General features: G+C 39.2%; 1 protein-coding gene and 1 pseudogene across 1 annotated transcript; one reads left to right on the forward strand and one right to left on the reverse strand.

Moving 5' to 3' along the window:
* Nucleotides 1-300: 300 nt before the first annotated feature.
* Nucleotides 301-13,995, forward strand: LOC135118873 (mothers against decapentaplegic homolog 3-like). Its single transcript, XM_064041940.1, is given in 20 exon segments — nucleotides 301-306; nucleotides 1,873-2,044; nucleotides 2,047-2,113; nucleotides 4,129-4,221; nucleotides 4,661-4,764; nucleotides 5,547-5,646; nucleotides 5,795-6,083; nucleotides 6,168-6,265; nucleotides 6,542-6,766; nucleotides 6,918-7,267; nucleotides 7,421-7,520; nucleotides 9,463-9,564; nucleotides 9,972-9,994; nucleotides 9,997-10,050; nucleotides 11,189-11,375; nucleotides 11,876-11,973; nucleotides 12,458-12,569; nucleotides 13,106-13,246; nucleotides 13,873-13,967; nucleotides 13,970-13,995. Coding segments are annotated over 20 exon segments (2,442 nt in total).
* A 6,272-nt stretch (nucleotides 13,996-20,267) lies between these two features.
* Nucleotides 20,268-22,794, reverse strand: LOC135118880 (uncharacterized; annotated as a pseudogene).
* Between the last annotated feature and the right edge of the window lie 332 nt (nucleotides 22,795-23,126).

Below are 23,126 nucleotides of genomic sequence, written 5' to 3' on the forward strand. Positions count from 1 at the left end.
CTTATGTGTGAAAATTTAATTTAATTCAATTCAATTCAAATTCATATATTTATTTGCTAGAATAATTTTTGCTAATGGTACATGAGGTTTTACAATAAATTTGTTTCAGCATATCCTGCCAAATTTACATGGTCATCGTCTGCATTTGGCAGACTTGAGAGTGGCTATGTTTTATGAAGCATCAAAGCATAAACAGTGTGTCTCGTCACAGACTGTTTATGCTTTCTGAATTAAAACTGTAACTGGATTGAAGAGGTCTGATAGGAAGCGATCCCAACATAGTTTAGGTAGACCAGGCAAATGATGGTAGAATAAAATTAAAATTAAAATGGTAAGGAAAGAGTTAAAGCAACTCCTATCCTGATTGTAATTCACCTCAACTTTCTGCAAAGAAAACTGGGTAAAGGAAAAAATAATATAAAGCCATAGTAATATTAAATAATAAGAATATTAGAGTTCTACAATATACATAAAATTATCCTTTGTAATTTCTTGAAGCAATTTTCCTAGGAAAAACTTTAGACATAAGTATTTCAGCAACTCTAGCTTTGGTAAGCAAATAAATCCCTATCCAATGAGATAAAAAGCAATATTAGAAAAATATATTTAAAGTATTTTATTTTAGAGACAGAGAAAAATCTAAATATTCACAAAATAAATTCCATAAGAATTGTTCTCAAAATAAATTGAATGTATCAGACTGAAAATGAAATAGGGAAATATTTCTTTTAATTTCGAAAATAAAAGTTTTCGTAAAGTAGTTTATTTATTTATCTTTACTCTAAATTATAATTTCCAGCCTAGCCATTAAAAACCAAAGCGGGAGTATGAAAACTGACACTGGCCACCAAATAAAATAAATTCAAATGGCCAGTGACAATATATTACCGGCACACTTTTTTCGATAAATTGGACCACAAAAAGGTGATAGAATAAAATTATATCACAACCATCGACAGATATCTTACCAAATCGTCTTTTTCAGCACAAAAATCCTCACTTTCTTTGAACAACTGGCACTTCTTTAGAAAAATAACAATTGAAACATTATTTTTCTCGCCATTTGTGTCAAATTTGAAAAGTTCAAAACAAAAACAATCCGATTAAACCAAAGACAATATTGGTGTACTTTTTGTCAAATTATAATTTTGATGTAGATTGCTGCTTCGCAAGCGAGTTGTGGTAAACAGCAATGTATCCCTTCTTCTTGAAAGTGCAAAATAAATAATTTTAAACAGAATAGCCTACATTAATACTGTAAAAGAACATTTAAATGTCGTTTTAAAATGTGCGTTGTTAAAAGTGATAGAAATGTGGAAAAAAATCACCATTATCATCATCATTTGGATGAATTTCTAAAATTTGCATGAGTTTTCCAAATGAATGCAATTTGCTGTGTATTGTTTAGTTTATTGTTTGCTGTATATTCTTTGTGAATAGTTTCTATTAAATGTAATTACTTAATAGAAAATACACAAAGAAGATTAATTGTACATTTTCGCACATTTGGCTGATTAAAATTGTTTATGGAAACGCCCTTTGTTTGTATTAAAAATAATTATGTGAGAAAGAGATAGGCTCATGTATATTTATTTGAAATTGAAAAATAATTCAAATGAAATGTTATATTTCAAGTAGTACACTTTATAAATAAGTAAAATTGGCATATTTTACAGTCCTAAATTAGTGTCCCCAAAGTCTGTGTTATTTAAAATTCTAGCAAATAAGCCGGGATGCGACAGAGACAGAATTCTTTGATTTGTTGATTGACAAGTGAACTGTCATTCACATTCGCAATATGGCCGAGAGTTGTATCTAAATACGGAACATAATAATTGTGCGCGAATATATAATTTCCCATGCAAATGATAGTTTGTTTATTTTAATGACTTAGTGAGTGAAGTGTCGCGGTATGTTTCCTTAACTCCACCGGTCGTGAAACGGCTGTTAGGGTGGAAAAAGGGCCCCGAGGGTTCATCTGCTGCCGAAGATAAATGGTCTGAGAAGGCAGTGAAGAGTTTAGTTAAGAAATTAAAGAAAGCGGAGCTCTCGAAGAATTGGAAAAGGCGATATCAAGCCAAAATAGTCATACGAAATGCGTAACTATTCCCAGGTTAGTCTAATATTGATTTATTTTTTCGTGATAACAATCATTTGGGAATGTGACGTTTCCGGTGGCTAATGTGTATCCTTGCAATGTTTTTGAACCCTATGCCCTGGAATAGGACTTGTTTTCGTTGAGCAAATCTATTGCAAAAATCTTGAACTTAAATGTCATTTTGCTAAAGAAATTGGTTCTAGTTTATAGGTAAATCTAAACTTATAAGATTCTTATTTTATAGTATCTCTTGAATCTTTATTTCTCATTATTCTTAAAGTTCAATATTTTCTGTGGTCGGATTATTTCGGTGGTCCTATAACCCGGCCAAATTCGATAGTCACCTACCAGTAGTAGACGGCTGTAGAATGCAGCGACCATCGCATTTTGGTTGCATAACATTCAGGACGTAAAATCGGAAGGTCAAGACTCCGTCAAAACAAATCGAAGTGCTCTGTCAACATGGCGGACATATTTTGAACATTGCGAATTCTTTATTGCTAATTTCCTAAATAATTAATACAGGAAACGTGTGTTTTATACAATTTTTGTGTTTTGTGCCCATTTTGAAGGACATCCGCGTATCCTTTCGTCCTTGAAAGTGTATAAGTCAGTAGTTCCGTGTAGTGTTATTGAACGAATTAAACAGCTTCTAATTTATGCGACAATATTGCAATTCCTGTGTAATAAATACGTGTTCCGAGTTTTATTTGGTGAGATTATTGTTCCTGTTTGTTATTTTGCACATAAAGTGGATATTTTAATGAAAAATGCCAATCAGAACCTTATTGATTTGTTCATTAAAAATTCTGTGACTTGCTGCTTCTCTGGGACAATGCCCCAATGACATTCCGTCAGGAAATCATTTGCCGCCAATTCATGCAAATTAGATCGCATTGCATTCTAATTTATTAATATTTTAATTCATAATTACTGATAATGTGAAAATAACTGAATACATAGTTATTTTGTGGGTTAATAACTTATTCTAATTTTATAATTCTTATTGACTGTTGTGTTAAGCTCATTAAAACTTGTCTGGCCAGATTAATGACCCCTTTGACCTTTCAAAGAGGTTGTATGTTATTATGAGTTAAAAATAGTAATTTGAAAGTTTATAGTAGAATAGTATGGTTAAGATAGTTACTCTTACTACTAAGCAAGGAGTGATTTGATTGCTAAGTAAGGTTATTTTTAAAAATATTTTCTAATGTGGTCTAAACTTCATTTGAGGAAGCACTTATCTAAAGATATACAATCTTGATATGACTTTGTTAAGAACTCAGACTAAAAAGAAAATTTACTTGAAATCAATTTAACAAATACAATTGAATCATTAGTTCTAGCAATTGTAGTTTCATCATACAGCATACAAAGCGGCGGCATGTTTTCTTCTTCCATACTCTTCTTTCTATCTGCCATAATTTCACGAGTAACATTCTTTCTAGAGTTTTGAATTTCACAAAATCCATCCATTGTTTCTTTGGTTGGCCCTTCCTCTTTTGCATCCACATTAAATTTTTTGCAATAATTTATTTATATTTGTGTAAAAAGATCCTAGGATCTGTTATCCTAAACAATTGGGTGGAGTACACTTAAACTGAAGTTGGCCATATTCTTCCCCTATTAATTGAGGAATTTACAATGTAAATTTTTCAAGGAAAAAGTCGAAGAACTTTGAATTTATTGACATTTACACAGGGGTCATATGGGGTCATTTGCCTGCAAATGTCATACCTGCATTATGCATTTTCTATACTAATACTATAAAGCTTTAGAGTTTGTTTGTATGAATAATCTCTAGCCCTAACCTCAGAAATCACTGGATTGATTTTAAAATCTGCATTACTTCTATTTATATGGCTGCATGCGTATTTACTAAAGACATACATTAATTTAAAACATTTATGATGCTCCCCTTAAGCAATTTGGTTGTGCTGATAAGTTTATATTATTTGTACAATAATTGTATATATTTCCTCTTTTAATAATTAGTATATAGTAGATCATATTTTCCATTTCTTCCACAGAGTGAAACCTAACGAGAACGTGATAAGCGGACAGTACCGTAAAGGATTGCCGCATGTTGTTTACTGCAGGCTGTGGCGTTGGCACAGCTACAGGTAATACATTGCATTATTACAAATTTCATTGATACATGAAGTTGTACAGTTTAAAAGAATTATATTATTATTATATGACTGCAGAGGTAGAGAATTCTCAGAAACTCCCATATAGGAGAGAATGGAAAGCTAAAATCTTTAAAAATGTCTCAGACTTCATACCAAATAAATTAATGCTTTTTGTTTCTTCTGGCTCTAGCAAACAGTGAAAAATTACACACAAAATTGAGTGACTTCATATCAGAGGCCATTAGTTACATAAAGGGCTTAGGAAGGAACATGATGGGTTTTAGTCAGTAAGAGTCGGACACTCCTCACGCACCCACAATGGGAGAAGTCAAAATGATTTACTATAAAAAATTACTTCAGGTGGATTTGAGAAAAGTCTGACACTAGGGCTTGCTAGGCGATTAAACTGTAATGTTTATTGTTTTCAGAGCCAGCATGAGCTAAAACCAGTGGACCACTGTGAATACGCTTATCAGTTGAAGAAAGACGAGGTCTGCATCAACCCTTATCATTACAATAAAATTGATTCACCCGGTAAGTTATAATTATTTTAATTTAATTTAAATATATTTTATTATTTTCGCGTAACACGAATTTTAAAAGATTATACCTTAACTAGTTTCAGCCAGTAGTTTTGCCGGTTTCTGTGGGGACTAATTCCTGTATCTAGATAAAATTTAGCTTATAGCTTTCCTTGATAGATGGGGAATTTTTCAAATTGGATTTTATAAAGTTTGTTTGCTCGCTTGAGCTCTTGAGTAAACCTATGTGAAAAAAACTTACGGTTTGTCCATTTGTTGAAGAAGGCTAAAATACGCTAGTTTATAGTTTGCATGTCGTGGAAGTCGTTCCAGGACGCTTGTGAAACGACTTTTAGAAGCCATGGCAGAGTATACTAATGCCTTTTTATCATTATTGTAAATGGTTTTGTGTTGTTCCAGCATTGCCCCGATCCTGGTGCCCCGGCACGGAGACAGCGAGGTCCGCGCGCCGCCGCCCTACACGGACTATCACCAGCCGCATCACGAACACACTGACACGTTAGTATTATTATCATATTGCCCCAGCATTGCCCCGATCCTGGTGCCCCGGCACGAGACAGCGAGGTCGCGCGCCGCCGCCCTACACGGACTATCACCAGCCGCATCACGAACACACTGACACGTTAGTATTATTATCATATTGCCCCAGCATTGCCCCGATCCTGGTGCCCCGGCACGAGACAGCGAGGTCCGCGCGCCGCCGCCCTACACGGACTATCACCAGCCGCATCACGAACACACTGACACGTTAGTATTATTATCATATTGCCCCAGCATTGCCCCCGATCCTGGTGCCCCGGCACGGAGACAGCGAGGTCCGCGCGCCGCCGCCCTACACGGACTATCACCAGCCGCATCACGAACACACTGACACGTTAGTATTATCATATTGCCCCAGCATTGCCCCCGATCCTGGTGCCCCGGCACGGACAGCGGATCCGCGCGCCGCCGCCCTACACGGACTATCACCAGCCGCATCACGAACACACTGACACGTTAGTATTATTATCATATTGCCCCAGCATTGCCCCGATCCTGGTGCCCCGGCACGGAGACGAGGTCCGCGCGCCGCCGCCCTACACGGACTATCACCAGCCGCATCACGAACACACTGACACGTTAGTATTATTATCATATTGCCCCAGCATTGCCCCGATCCTAGTGCCCCGGCACGGAGACAGCGAGGTCCGCGCGCCGCCGCCCTACACGGACTATCACCAGCCGCATCACGAACACACTGACACGTTAGTATTATTATCATATTGCCCCAGCATTGCCCCGATCCTGGTGCCCCGGCACGGAGACAGCGAGGTCCGCGCCGCCGCCCTACACGGACTATCACCAGCCGCATCACGAACACACTGACACGTTAGTATTATTATCATATTGCCCCAGCATTGCCCCGATCCTAGTGCCCCGGCACGAGACAGCGAGGTCCGCGCGCCGCCGCCCTACACGGACTATCACCAGCCGCATCACGAACACACTGACACGTTAGTATTATTATCATATTGCCCCAGCATTGCCCCGATCCTAGTGCCCCGGCACGAGACAGCGAGGTCCGCGCGCCGCCGCCCTACACGGACTATCACCAGCCGCATCACGAACACACTGACACGTTAGTATTATTATCATATTGCCCCAGCATTGCCCCGATCCTAGTGCCCCGGCACGGAGACAGCGAGGTCCGCGCGCCGCCGCCCTACGGACTATCACCAGCCGCATCACGAACACACTGACACGTTAGTATTATTATCATATTGCCCCAGCATTGCCCCGATCCTGGTGCCCCGGCACGGAGACAGCGAGGTCCGCGCGCCGCCGCCCTACACGGACTATCACCAGCCGCATCACGAACACACTGACACGTTAGTATTATTATCATATTGCCCCAGCATTGCCCCTGATCCTAGTGCCCCGGCACGGGACAGCGAGGTCCGCGCGCCGCCGCCCTACACGGACTATCACCAGCCGCATCACGAACACACTGACACGTTAGTATTATTATCATATTGCCCCAGCATTGCCCCGATCCTGGTGCCCCGGCACGGAGACAGCGGGTCGCGCGCCGCCGCCCTACACGGACTATCACCAGCCGCATCACGAACACACTGACACGTTAGTATTATTATCATATTGCCCCAGCATTGCCCCGATCCTAGTGCCCCGGCACGGAGACAGCGAGGTCCGCGCGCCGCCGCCCTACACGGACTATCACCAGCCGCATCACGAACACACTGACACGTTAGTATTATTATCATATTGCCCCAGCATTGCCCCGATCCTAGTGCCCCGGCACGGAGACAGCGAGGTCCGCGCGCCGCCGCCCTACACGGACTATCACCAGCCGCATCACGAACACACTGACACGTTAGTATTATTATCATATTGCCCCAGCATTGCCCCGATCCTGGTGCCCCGGCACGAGACAGCGAGGTCCGCGCGCCGCCGCCCTACACGGACTATCACCAGCCGCATCACGAACACACTGACACGTTAGTATTATTATCATATTGCCCCAGCATTGCCCCGATCCTGGTGCCCTGGCACGGAGACAGCGAGGTCCGCGCGCCGCCGCCCTACACGGACTATCACCAGCCGCATCACGAACACACTGACACGTTAGTATTATTATCATATTGCCCCAGCATTGCCCCCGATCCTAGTGCCCCGGCACGGAGACAGCGAGGTCCGCGCGCCGCCGCCCTACACGGACTATCACCAGCCGCATCACGAACACACTGACACGTTAGTATTATTATCATATTGCCCCAGCATTGCCCCGATCCTAGTGCCCCGGCACGGAGAACAGCGAGGTCGCGCGCCGCCGCCCTACACGGACTATCACCAGCCGCATCACGAACACACTGACACGTTAGTATATTTTATATAAAGTCCCTTTAAAATATATGGACAAACTGTAGGAAACATTCAGACTACCAAAATGAAAACAATGGTAAACAAAAATAAATTAAAATGCTCTTTACAGAGGAATAACTGGTAACGAAAATATACTTGCTTGTATATCTTTGGTTTAGACTAGTTGGTCTAGCTAGTTAATGGGGCCTTATGTTTCATCCCTATTGTCTACCGAGCCTTTTCCATAACTATATTGGGGTCGGCTTCCAGTCTAACCGGATACAGCTGAGTGCCAGTGTTTTACACTTTGGCAACCAGTACCTCTTGGTAAGACTGGTTATCAGATTTACTGGCTTCTGTAATGGACCACATGACTAAAGTGTAAAGTCTTGATTAGTGTTGAACCCAGTTTTTTCTGTAAATATATTGTTGTTTTTATACTACTGATCTCGCTCAAGCGTTGCATATCGCACTAACGCAGTTTAAGTACACAGGTGTCTGAACAAAGTAAATATGACATTGACTTTCGGGGTTGAAATAGATCTTTAAAATGCCGAGATTTCATAATATTTACAAAATCCTAATATCTCAGGACAGGATATATCCGGTCCATATGATACGGCTGATACCTACCTGAAATGCGGCTACCCCTAGTTTTATCCGGTTAACCAAAGCATGACTAGGATATTGATAACTGTAATATTATAATACGACATAGACAAGTGAAGGAGAAAACAATTAGTAATACGACTTATCACCTTTATCTTTAGTGATAGACAAGATGGCTCAAAACTAGCCAAGTGCGAGTCGGACTCACGCACGAAGAGTTCCGCCCAAACTGAGCAAAAAAACATGTTTGTTGTAGTGTCCTAACATATCTATTTTCCTGTAGTTTTCAGTATTTTTGTTAAAGTGGCAATAGAAATATATCTTCTGTGAGAATTTCAACTGTGTTCTGTGTGTATCTGGGTTCATGAAAACCTTCAGTAATAAGATCCCGTTGTACCCTTTGTTGTTTTGTAATGTTTCTACTCTATGTACAAGCCTACAACTTTCGAAAATTGCCCTCGATATCTCCATCATCAGATCCTTTTCCTGATGACAATGGGACAATTTGGGAAGCCCTTACAAACAAAAAACTAATTGTTAAAATCGGTTGGTAAACGACGGAGATATGCGTGACCAAACATTAAAAACATTCATTAGCATTTACTTTTGGGATGTTGGTTAAAAATTACACATGCATAATTAGTTTGGTTTTTCAAAACAAGATATTGCACAACTAACAATAACAGATATAAGTCAGTTTTGATTAGATTACACAAAAATAATATAAGGATAGCAATGCATTATTTTTACGCAGTTTTAACCAACCTCACAAGGAGCTTTGTTTTGGCTTGATATATAAGTTTTGATATATCTCTACAATGCTACAGTGTCTGTAAGTGATTTTTATACGAGCCTTTTCCCAACTATGTTGGGGTTGGCTTCCAGTCTAACTAGATTCAGCTCAGTACCAGTGCTTTACAAGGAGCGACTGCCCTATCTGACCTCCTCAACCCAGCTACCCGGACAACCCGATACCCCTTGGTTAGACTGGTTTGACTTACTGACTTCTGACTACCCGTAATTCTCTCTCTGTCTGTCTGTTTGTAAGTAAAATAATACGATATTTATTTTAAGTAAAATGCCTGTCTTTTCAAACGAGTTCTTCAGTGTTTCCAACCCGACGTTTCGGATCAAAGTACGTTTTATTTAAATGTCTAATATTCGCGTAAGTGTCGGAAAAATTACATATTTTCTTTTTATTGATTTTATGATATTGTTCCAGTGTGATGCAGAGCGGCGGCGTGGTGGGCGTGGGCGCTCACAGCGCCATGTACCTGGAGGCCACGCTCGCGCAGCAGGTGCCGGGCAACACCACCGTGCATGTGTGAGTACCAGTAAACTAGCTAGAGTATCGACCGTAGTGCCCACTGTGAAAAATCTTGGGAAATCACACGTTCTTCTCAGGATCTCTATATGTAATCTCCTTATATACTCCCTGAAGCCACGTATTCACTGGGAAACAATGTTTCAGATACACAGTTTCTGAAACATCACGTAGATGTTTACAGCGACAATGTTTCGGAAATTCTGCCGTCCACATCGTCCACAGAAACAAAATTATATGTTTCTGAAACAAATTATTTGTTTCAGAAACACGTATATATTGTTTCTGAAACAGTGTTGATAAACAATTGTCACTTGACAATTTCGCATGTTAAAGGACATATAACTTAGAAATTACACTCATACTTGAGAAACATGGGCCACATATCTATGTTTATCGCATTGTAGGAGCTCATCAACGGTGGAGACACCTCCCCGGGCTACATCAGCGAGGACGGAGACCCGATGGACCATAACGACAACATGAGTGAGTTTGTACACAATTTTATTATATTTCATTCACATATTTATCTTTTAGAACAACAGTTAGCGGTTGCCGGACAAAGATGTCTTAAAAGCCACTGTCAATCAAATTTTGTGGTATATCGTTCATATTCAACTTTAGGATGAATGTCAGAAAGTGGGGTCTGTATAAAATAAAGAGGAATGGCAGCCGCTGGCTCTTGTTCTTTTTCTAACATAAATATGAATTTAATTACCAGTCAATCTTGTTCCATTACAAGTTTATCTACTTTTCCTTTCTTGTTAGTACCATATTTAATTACTGGCCTACATATTTATACCATATTTCATTACCAGCTCTTTAATAGTTCAAATGGCAACCAGGGCCCACCCATTTTGCGTCATGACATTATGTATGGTCACCCATCCACGCAAGTCAAAGTCAAAACGTTTATTGAAATAGTTTTAGCACTTTTCACGTCAAAGGACAATGGGCGATTCCGGTCCAAATGTCCACCACGAACGAGACCTACATGGCTAGATAGCCCGTTAAATATAGAACATTTTTGTTATGAAAGTAAAAAATATAATGCCAGAAAAAGTTATAGCCAAATCAAATAAGACATTTTATATAGATTTTTTCAATTACTTTTCGTGATGTTCGATTTTTCTGTAACTTCTTTCGTACTTTCTGTACCTTCTGACAAAATAGAATTATTGTTCATTATTAGAGAGAAGACACCACCAGTTACATCGAACTTTCTTAGATCCAGGCACCGCTGAGTATATTCGTACATCCATCGGGCAAAAAATATGGGCTGTTTATATGCAAATGTGTCTTCTCATCTTAGTTTTAGATAAAGTGCGGAAATGGAAGTGGAATAAAATAAAAATAATAATGAAAACGTACAAAAACTACCGAAAATTAAGAATACATTTTGGCTATAACTTTTTGGCATTGTTTTTTACTTTCTTAGTAAAAGTTACTCTAAATTAAGTGGACTATTTAATTATATAGGTCTCATTCGTGGTGGACATTTGGACCAAACTTCATACATTCTTGCCCAATCTCCTTTACAAAACACAAGCGTTGCTTAACCTCATGATCGACTTTATAGCTGTCACATACCAATTACTTACTAAAATAACATCCTCTCTTCCAGACTTAACCCGTCTAACCCCATCCCCGCCGGGCCTAACAGCCGAAGCGGCCCCAGTCCTGTACCACGAGCCAGCGTTCTGGTGCAGCATCAGCTACTACGAGCTCAACACGCGCGTGGGCGAGACCTTCCATGCCTCGCAGCCCTCCATCACCGTGGACGGCTTCACCGACCCCAGCAACAGCGAGAGGTGAGTTGGCTGATCATCGGCCGAGGCGGCTGATCATCGGCCGAGGCGGCTGATCTTGAAGGTGATCGGCCAGCTGCGAATTTTAAGAACAGTGAGTGGTGAGGATAGTCTTTGTGACTTGGCTGATTATCGGCCAAAGCGGCTGATCTTGAAGTTGACCAGCCAGCTAAGCATTCTAGTAATAGTGAGTGGTGAGGATAGTCATGGTGCCTTGGCTGATTATCGGCCAGGGCGGCTGATCTTGAAGTTGACCAGCCAGCTAAGCATTCTAGTAATAGCGAAAGGTAAGCGTCATTGTCATCACTTTGCTGATTGATTGTCAAATGGTTCTCTAAAGAGAATAGAATCTGAAATCTAGAATAAGTATTTCAAAGGCTCGCATACATAAAAACGCGATATTTTTCAGTTTTATAAGTAAATGGCGTGGAACAACCAACTCCCACTTGTTATCAGAATTCTTCATTTTCTACTGGTCTAAATTCTGATTATTTACTTGACAGGTTCTGCCTAGGCCTGTTGTCTAACGTGAATCGTAACGAGGTGGTGGAACAAACTCGCAGACACATCGGCAAAGGAGTCAGACTGTATTATATTGGCGGTGAGTATTTCACTATCATCATCATTCAACCATGGAAAATAGCTGGTTTATAATATCATCATCATCAGCCTTTTATTGTACCACTGCAGGGCAAAGGCGTCTGCTCTTACATAGAAGGAATGAGCGTTAATCACCACGTGTGCAAGGTATCAGACCCAGGAAAAGTCTAATTAACGTACCTGGATGAAATATATAGTCTCCAACAGAGAAAGAATTATTAAAATGGGTTCAGTACTTTCAAAGCCTGTGCAAAACAAGCAAACAAAAAGTCCATCAAAAAAATCTATCAAATTAATAAAGCATATAGATGGAAGCAACAAACTATTCTTATGATGAAAAATGTTGAATATGAACTTTGAACATAAGTCACATAAATAAATACATGGATTCATTGTCAATGCCCTTATCACGATTTTATTTTCGGCGGCGGAGGTGTAGATTTGTTGAACGAACTGATTTAAAATTAATTGTCTCTCATGCCCAGGCGAAGTATTCGCGGAATGCCTGAGCGACTCGTCGATATTCGTGCAGAGCCCCAACTGCAACCAGCGCTACGGCTGGCATCCCGCCACCGTCTGCAAGATACCACCAGGTCAGTTAACTAACTGCCTAGTCTTTATCTAGATAAACCACAGATTAGAGTAAAAAGTGTCCTGTTGGTCTAGTTGTCGCATAGTGCGACTGCTGAGCACGAGGTGTCTGGTTAGATTCCCGGTTGGGACATCGTTTTGTTGGTTTTAGAAACTTTCAGGAAGCAGCCCACCCTGGAAACTGTTTTGCTTAAGCTTTAAAATAAATATACTTTGTGTACGATGATGATGTCCTCCTAGCCGATTTTCGGCCACGGCGGCTGTTTTTATATGAAGACATCAGCGCAGGACATACAATAGTTCACCAGTAGACACATCTGTGTCTACGCTTTCTTTATTCCTTCACTCTCATAGCGCGATGGGACGACAATTCTACACCACCTAAGATAGATCACAGGCAGGACGTAAGGCCGGTCCAAATATTTTATCTGTCTTAACAGGCTCTAATTTCATAATCATATCTATAGTAAGCAAAATAACAAATATTGGAACGGCCGTTAAGCTTATAGTGCAAGTTAAACTAATATACTTTTATTCCGCAGGCTGCAACCTAAAATCTTCAACAACCAGGAGTTCGCAGCGCTGCTGTCGCAGTCTGTGTCGCAGGGCTTCGAGGCGGTGTTCCAGCTCACGCGCATGTGTACCATACGCATGAGCTTCGTCAAGGCTGGGGCCGAGTACAGGTGTGTTTAGTGATATTATTTGTATGTATATAAGGTAAATAGGTAGGTATATACATTATATACAAAGCTTAACAAGACCGTTGTAACGGTCTGACTGGGGTCAATGAGTAATAATATGATACTAATTTCAGCCCGCGGATTTGCCCGCGTGGTGTGTTGATAAAAGCAGCCTATGTGTATCGGTCCAGTCGTTTTTGCGTGAAAGAATAAAAGAAGTAAACTTACATCCATACATTCTTACAAACTTTCATATTTATAATATTAGTAGGATAGGATATTTGTAGGACTAGTAGGATAGGATACTGTATAAGTATACCGATACGATATGCTACAGTTCATTTGAAGAGCTCGTGGCTAAGTCAAAGCTAGATCAATCATAAAGTTCAGTCAGTCCATGTATGAGTGACCATCTTGCGATGACAAGTTCTTCCTTGCTTGGAAAGGCATGATAAACTGGTAGGTCCCGTATGTCATTTGAACCATCGTTACAGGTAGCCGGAAGCCAGAAAGTTTGACAACCATTCAATACCACCCCTTGGTATATTTACGTATTTGACTTGGAGCCTACCTGCCTAATTTTCTTTCCTTTGTAACTGTAAAATAAAAATATATAATTTTATTTGCAGACGTCAAACAGTGACATCGACGCCGTGCTGGATCGAGCTGCACCTGAACGGTCCGCTGCAGTGGCTCGACCGCGTCCTCACGCAGATGGGCTCGCCCGCCTGCCCTGCTCCTCCATGTCCTAGGTATGTCATGACCACAGCAGGGCCCAGGAGCCCAAAGAGGTCCAGCAGGGCCAAGGCCTGCCGGGGCTGCGGGATTGTTCGAAAGAGTTACCGCAACCCTTTTTAACGACGTCAAAATCATCAAAATGGGTTAGCAGCGGTGGAGTGACAGACTCTTACCGACTAAAACTGTCGTGTTCCGTCGTAGGCCGCGTATGTACCAGGGCCGCGGTAACTCTTTCATACAATCCCGCAGCCCGGCGTTACCGCGGCCGTGGTACATAAAAGGCCTACGAAGGAACATGATGGGCTTTAGTCAGTAAGAGTCTGACACCCCTCATCGCTGTTAACCCACAGCGGAGGAGTCATTTGATTATTTACCATCAAAAAAGGTGTGTGATGATGATGTTCTCCTAGCCAGCTTAGATAGTTTTACCCACGGCGGCCGTTCTCATATAAGGAGATCAGCTGCGCAGGACATATTATAGTGCACAAACATTTGCTTGGACACAGGTGCACTCACTATTCCTTCACTCTCATAGCGCAATGGGACATCAATAAAAAATATGATTAAAAATATAATTTTTATGAAAAACTCCAACGTTTTCTCTTTCAGACCCTCCACAGAGTAAAGAGAAAGAAGTTATACTCACACACAATGTACAGAGTTAGCTCAAAACAATGAATACCTCCTTTTGAGTCGTAGGCTTAACGTGAAGGTACATTAGTATTCATAGATTTTAGCTTTGATTTGCAAAAAGTATATTATGTGTCACATTCTAGAAAAACACGTAAAATATTATAAACTCAGCTATATGCGTGGATAAACAACAATAACGGTATAAAAACGGTATAAAGGTAAATGGCTAAAAAGATTCCCTATAAAAATATTAAAATTTTAATATTTCCATTAAAATCTGGGTAAACTAAGCCTGATTAATCTATGAATATTTGTGTAGTCTTCGCACGCAATATTTGATAATAAACAATACATATAAAATATAAATGTTTTAATAAAATTAGAGTTTACCGTGCAAAGAGTATTATTTTCTCCTAGAAAATAAAAACCTTATTGAAGTTTTTCAATCGACTTTATTGCGCTAAATAGCGCACTTTGCGCAAAATTTTGCGCTACATACATAATCTTAAAATAAAATCTTATTGACGTTTCAATCACTTCAGAACGCCTTTGCGCTAAATTGCGCAGTTTGCGCAAACTTTGCGCTTACTATTTTGAAGGAAAAGAATTAATACTTTTGCACGGACCCAATATGTAAATCAAGTCTGTGATTAATTATTGCGTATTATTGGCGAAGTTTTACGAAAAAACTACAAACACCCGAATTGAAAACTACCTCTTTTGGGAAGTCGGTTAAAATAAACACGACTATGTCGAAATGTATGAAAAAGTGAAAAAATCTCAATGCTTACGGAATTGATGATTATAACTTCCTTTTGTAAGTCGGTTAAATATCTAAAATATTATTTCGTCAATAATATGCAAAATATATGAAACAGCGTCCCTTTTGTACGTGTTTAAGGAAACGAAATTATTTTATTTGTTATTGTACATGTAAGAAGTAAAAATATGAATCAATATGCAATATTTTTAGGTCGACGTTATGTACAATATATAAATGATAACTTTTGAATGCACCTAATTCTGCAGGTCAGAACCAAATCTAAATATACCTCGTCGCGGAGGAAATACTTCCCGCATATGGATAAAAAATAGGCTATATGTTAAGCCATATTACTGTCAAATTTCATCAATATACATTCAATAGTTTTTGCGTGGAAGAATAAAAACATACATTCTTTCAAACTTTATAGTATGTGTATTAAAATTCATAATTAAACACTTCTTGCTATGTAGACATACTTTACAATTTGTCATAAGAAAGGATTTTTGGAAAGTTGGACGCGGGTGAAACCACAGGTAAACATAAGTATCATTTATATATTGTACATAATGTCTCAAGAACAATTTACTCTTAAAAGCAACAAAATAATTACACTATTGACATAATTTCGCCATCGCATCGTGCATTTATCAATTTTATTATATTATTAGCATGGAGAAAGAATAATGAGCGGAGATACCAAAACAGGTAAGTCAGACGCCTTCTAGGTCATAACGATCAGTTACGATTGAACTAACGAGGCGTTCGGGTTCCTTGACATGTCTGTCGAAGATTTTGGTTTTACAAAAATGGGCGGGCCCCAAAGAAGGCGGAGCAACGTTCCTCGTCCCCGAACACCCGCATGTTATCGACGCTAATTTCTAAAGCCGGGTTTTCACAGTAAGAGTTGGCTCAGATTGCACTCGTACGAGTCAGCTTCGTACGAGTGTACACGGATGGTGGTTTAATTTAATCTATAATATAAAAATGAATCGCAAAATGTGTTGGTAAGCGCATAACTCAACAACGCCTGGACCAATTAGGCTAATTCTTTTTGTTGTGTTTGTTATTGTCAGGAGAAGGTTCTTATGAAAAAATATAGGGTAAAGTAGAGAAGTCAGTTGACGGGAGCGAAGCCGCGGGCAAAAGCTAGTTAATTAATAAATTAATTAATCATTTATTCTATTCTATTCTAATTGTCGCCATATTGTTGTTTCATAAAAATGATCCACAGAGTACATTCAAATGATCCGAGTGAGCTCGAAAATAGAGCAGAGTCCGAGTCTACTCGGATTACGTGTTTACATGATACGAGTAGACATCCGAGTGCACTCGGTCCGAGCCAACTCTTACTGTGAAAACCCGGCTTTAGGAGATTTTCCGTCATGATATCTCCGCTAGTCATTTTGTTCTCCTTGATTTTATTAAAAACCAATGTGTATTGTATACATAGTTGTTTTTATTATTATTAATATTAAACGTCAACTATAGTTGTGTGGTTTATGATAGTAAATTTGTATGTTTTGTGGGGATTGAGTTCGAGTCTTGGCTGGTGAAAAATTGCGATCTCTAAAGCATTTTGACTATGGTTTTGACGGAAAAAGTTTGGTCTTGTAAATTGTCTATGGTTGTAAGAAGAATTACCATAAATAAAGAGTATTACAAAGGAAAGCATTTGACTATGGTTTTCGATCCAAAAGTTTGGTGTTGTATATTGTCTATGGTAAGAAAATAACCGTAAATACAAAGTATTTTGAAAAAGTTGGCTTTTCACACAAAACATACGAGTAAGTAAAGAAAAATGTAAATATATCTACGTTTTGATTTAATGTTTTTAATTATTATTTTCTATGGATTACTGTGTAACCTTAGTTGTAATCGAACGGTTATTTATATCTAAAGATTTGTACTGTCATTGTGATGCATTGCTTGAAAATTTAAATTTTATTTTGAACATACTTTCATAGAATTTCATATCGATAAACAACTTCACATCCCTACAATAGTGCTGTTACTTATAAAGAGTTATCAAGTTATATCACTAAAGCATTTGATTGACAATTATTTAGATTTTTCTTTAATTTTTCATCACCATTATCTCAGCCATAGGACGTCCACTGCTGAACATAGGCCTCCCCTTAGATCTCCACAGATACCTGTTGGAGGCGACCTGCATCCAGCGTCTACCGGCGACCTTTATAAGGTCGTCTGTCCACCTGTTGGTGGACGTCCCTTGACCATATTACATTCTTTTCAAAATTAGTAAAATCATATTCTAATCGGCAATGCATCTAAATGAAACGCGACAGGGTTTCGCAATTACAACCCTGCCACGTAGCGAGTAATTGGCACATTATATTATATATTTACTTATTACTTATTGACTTGAAAAACTAAAAAATAATTAAAAGCTAAAAGAGAGGTTATTTTGGACATGTTTTAAGACGTATATGCGACAAAATTGGTAGGTATTATTTGTCAAATACATACACAAACAGTCATTGAACATCCTTGGCAGTCGTTACGGGTAGTCAGAAGCCAGTAAGTCTGACACCAGTCTTACTAAGGGTATTGGGTTGCCCAGGTAACTGGGTTGAGGTCAGTCGCTCCTTGTAAAGCACTGGTACTCAGCTGCATCCGGTTAGACTGGAAGCCGACCCCAACATAGTTGGGAAAAGACGTGCAACGTATTACAGGCGTTTTAAAAGTCCTCGAGATACTTATATTTGAAAGTCTATTTGTTTCTTAAATTGCACATATACTTATCAATTTTGTCGTTCGTTCTAAGAGTAAAGGTATTTTTAATAGATGGATAGGGATGTCTGAAAAACGGTGGCTTTGAAATTTCTTTGAAAAATATTTATGGATAGATAAAAATCAGCTAAGAGAAAACAAAAGTGTTTTTTTTAATGAAATTTGAAAGTCACCATGTTTTCAAAAATGTAGTGAGAATGTATTATCTTTTTAAATTTATTATAATTGTTATTCTTTTATGGAAATCACGTGAAATCTTTTTTATTCTACCAATATGTTATATTGAGTATTTCCATTTAACTATAACGATAACCAAACCATAACCTGCCGTATACTTGCCGCCCATTGGTCACATCGGCGATTTGACAACTGAAAATGGTTCGGTTATCGTTATAGTTAAATGGTGCAACTTACCGTTAGTCTTCCAAACAATTTGATTTTAGTTATGTATTGTTAAGAAAACAGTTCAAATACTGCAAAAATATTTTAATCCATCTCACACCAATATTCAGAAAATTCTGCTAAATATTAATTAAAACATAAGTCTATCTCTTTTGGTGTTTAAATTAGACAGAGATAGCATGTTTAAATAATATCTAGCGGGAATTTCTTAAACTGGTGTTGCAAGCTTTAAAAAATATTTTCTTCTATATTATTTGTTTTTAAATACATTCTCTGTGTAACAGTTAATATCGTGGTTCGGTGCTAGATTGATTGGTTAGCGGGTAGAAGTGAGATCGCTTCTAGTGACAGATTTACATACAAAATGTAAGATTTTTATATGTATCACAACACTTTGGAAATGTTGGGTAAAGTAGGTTCAATCTAGTGAGGAAATGTTAAAAGGGTGTTAAGTTAAAAGAAATATCCGATTACAAATAAAATATTCGAATTGAGAACCTCCCTTTTGGGAAGTCAGTTAAATATAGGTTGAACCCGTTTGTTATTGTAAGAAAGTACAATTTATCATTTTGTTTTAAATATCAATGACGACATGAAATCGCGTGTTTATTTGTTTAAAATATATTATTATTACTTTGTGACTAGACATACGATCAACGGTTTTAATTATTATTATTTTGTCATAAAAATAATGAATTTAATAGGCAATTAGGAGATTGTTGGTTTTTCAACTGATTTGCTTGTTGCGTTGTAAGTTAATTATTGATAGACACTGTGGCTATATTTTGCAGTCTTTCTTCTTCAACTTGCTAATTTTCGACAATGGTTAAAATTCCATATAATGGAAATATTCGTGTGACAAACAAAAAGCAGCTAAAATAAAGTGAGAAAAATAATTAATATACTAGGTGAGAAATACTGCAAATTATTGTCTCATGTATGCAGCGTTAATATATTTATAAATACCGGCTCTTTTATTATTATTGTAGATGATTTTGGTATCTGTTTACCAAATAAACAATAATAAATACATAGATTCTCTTATATATTCTCAAGTAAGAAATATGTCATGTTGTATTGTATCGTAAGAACAAAATTTTTCTACATTTAAAACATTTGAAAAGTCACATTTAATTCAAATTCTTTTATTCGAGTGTTTATTTTTATAATCTATTTCTACAATGTACACACTATACATATATACAAACTTAAACATATATTCAAAGTCTACCAATTTGGTAGTTATTTTTATTTGCTGGTAATCTTCCTTCTTCATTGCCACATTTTAATAATATCTTGTTTGTTATGTATTTTGTTGGTTTATTTGATAAACAGACACCAAAATAGTATATTTAGTAATAAGTTTACGTTATCAATAGTTTAAGTTGTACCATATTTATGTTTTACTGGCTTCCAAACTTTATTTGCGGCGGTCTCACTGCGTGGGATGTGTTAGGAATATTATATGAAAATAACTACCAATAAACGTGTGGTTTTTAGTTTGGTTTGTTTTATTTTTTGATGTCCTCGCCAGCTTTGTTGGAACCAATAAAATAGGATTGTACTAGCAATTTCACCCTTTTCTCGGGGAAACTTCCGTAGGTACCTGGACAAAATGTAGCCCCTCAATCAGTCAATGCTTACAGCTAGCCAAGTGAAAAGCACAGAAAAATCGATTTTGCAGTTTATGAATAACTAAAGTTTATGTACAACTACAAAAATAAAACCTCAAAATTGTACTTTTTCATTATATTATTATCAAAACACTTACAAAATGCCACTTCACAAGACGGACTACACACGAATAATTTTTGTACCCGGCTCCCACTTATAACTGTTGAAGCCGCTCCGAACTTTCTTGACAATGCTATTTACCATTGACGGCTTCTTAACTGTCTCCATAGAAGTATAGTAGACTATATTCGTGGAGGGATCGCAGCTCAAGCTTTCGTCAGACTTCCTTCTGGAAACTTCTGAGTACGTATCCTGGCTAAGACTTGAAGTTGACCTCCGTATCCCGGAGTGAGACCTGTCTATGCTTTGGACTTTGATTTTGCCGTCTTCGGAGACCATGTCGACTCGATTCGTGGCTCTGTTGCTGAGGATGGCGGCGCAGCTGTGAAACTTGGAGAACTTGTCGTGGACTCGGTGTTCCAGGTCTACATGAAGGCTTAGCTGTCGCCTGAGGAAAACAACGGTTTTAACTATAGAATTCGAAGTGGATATGGTTTTCTTCGGGTGGATGTGAATAGGGGAGTAGGGCGCGTTTTTGATAATACCCAAAGAGATAAAACTAACATGAGGGTAGTAGACCTCTTGACCAGACGAAATGGACTTCCAGCTGCTAAGGGGAAAAAGGATAGGGCTCCATGGCAAAAGGCAATTGGGAAAATTGCTTTGCCAGACTTACCTAATGGATAATTGTAAGAGTTACTGGTCATATGAAGAACTATCCACGACAATGGTTGATTGCCAGGCTGCTGGTGTTCCTAGACCACGGTCTTTCAACTTACCAGGCTCGTGGTTAGTTTTACCTGTAATTGAAAGTCTCTCCACAAATGTGACAAGTGATAGGCGAGCTGAACTGGTGTTTCGAAGTCACCTCGGATTCAGCAGATGAGGCGCACTTCGACTTATCCACCTTCCGATGTAGGTTCACGCAGCTGACCGTCCTCTTGTCGGAATCCGACGATTCAGCCGTCTCATTGGTCCCCGATTTAGAATTCTGCAGGTTAGATTCAGAGAATCTATTCTTCTTGATTTCCGTCAAAATTTGGTCCGGGTCAGAGATTTTATCGAAGAACGACACGATTTTCTTCAATTTATCTTCTGGAACATCACATTTCGTCAACTCGGGGTCGGTTTGGGTGTTACTGGCCTTCTTGAGGGTCTGTCGATCGGTCGAAGGGGTGGAGATGTTGGTGGCTCCCAGCTTGGTGATGCCGATGTGTTCGTTCTCGTGGACAAATTTGTCGTACTCTCTCGAAGCCCTCGTGGCAGTAGTGACAGATAAACTTCCTGTCGGGGAAGTGGCAGAGGTTAAGGTGGTCGTTGTAGTTTATGATGCCTGAAAAGTAAAAGAACATTAGATTACCTGCTAGAAAACATTTTAATACAGTACATTTTAAATAGTTTTAAAACTACCAACCGTAAGAGCGCATACAGCATCCCAAAATAGGACACTGTCTCGGCGTGGTGTCCATCAAACAACTTCTCTGCACCGACTGCACATAAGTCAAGATTACCGGGCTGTTGACATCCCTCAGTGCGATCTCAGACTGTATCTTCTTCGGCCGCCGCAGCCTCCTGAACCTCAGCCCCTTCGCCGTCTCTTCTCGCAAAGTTATGCGTGATATTATTATCGCTGGCAGCATACACATGGCCATTCGGTAACACGTAATTTTATACGGTCTTTCCCGACGAATACCGAAGATTCGCTGTATGAAGCACTGGAACCGGGTCAGCTTTCGCTTCTCGTTGATCATGAGGAAGGGGATCGGCGGGTGAGGGTGCTGGTGAGGGTGCTGATGAGGTTCGCTCGTCTGTGTGAACTCGCATTCTCGCCGTTCCGGCCCCACGGGCTGTTCTACCATCAAGTTTTTGTCAACCGATGAGTTCCTTTCAGTCATGTTCTCTTTCGACTCCTGTGTGGCTGAGTACTTGTTGTCCTTGGACACTAGCGACTCCATCTGCGTGGAAGTGCAAGAACATTGAGTCATTTTCAAGTCTCTGATGACGGCGGTCGCGATGGATTCCTTCTCGGTGTCAGTGTGGACTGTGGCGTCGCCGCTGGAGACTTCGGTGGTCCCAGCACATGCGTCAGTCTTGGTGCGATGCGACCGCTTCTTCCTCTTCTTGTTGGCCTTAATATCCTCCTCTAGATACCCTTCGGGGCCGTACGATTCAGGCAGAATCCCAATCACGCTTGCATCGTATATTTGGAAGAGTTTCTTAAGACATTTATACTTAGCTTTAAGCACCTCGTGTTTTTTCTTCGGCACCCATTTATTAGTTAGATGCTCATCTTCGTTCTCGTTGCGCTCTGGTATACTCGTTAAAGTCGGTTGCTTCCTATACATACCGCGATACCAGATAGCCAAACTACAGAAAATTTTGATTACAAAAAGAAAATGACACTAGCGAATACTTCGCAATTTCGATATGGTATCATAACTGTACCGCTTTACAGTTATTAAATAATGGTTTTTTATATAATGTTGACTTAATCCTGATGAGTGCATAGTGTAGTGACATTTTTTGTCGGAAATGTCAGACTTGAAAACAAAATGCGGCTGAAAGTTGCATTCTTTTCAAGAAAGAAGTTTGCCGGCCAGTTGTCAAGAAGTTTGTTTTTATATAATTCGGCTTTCCTTCAAAGAAGTCTTACTCAAAAATAAGCCTTTGCAGGTTTTAAATGAAAAATAGACACTAGTAGCAGCTAAGTAGCACAGTTTTAAAAAGTGTAGGTACTATGGAGTTTGACTTAACCCACGCAGGGCCAGCCAGTCGACATAATAAAATAAATAAGCCGATGTTGGCTTCCTGGTAAATTGGTAAGTAGGTAGGTATGTTATCAAGGGTTGCCCAGGTAAC

This window comes from Helicoverpa armigera, chromosome 27 (genome assembly GCF_030705265.1).
Source record: "Helicoverpa armigera isolate CAAS_96S chromosome 27, ASM3070526v1, whole genome shotgun sequence".
Lineage (NCBI taxonomy): Eukaryota > Metazoa > Arthropoda > Insecta > Lepidoptera > Noctuidae > Helicoverpa > Helicoverpa armigera.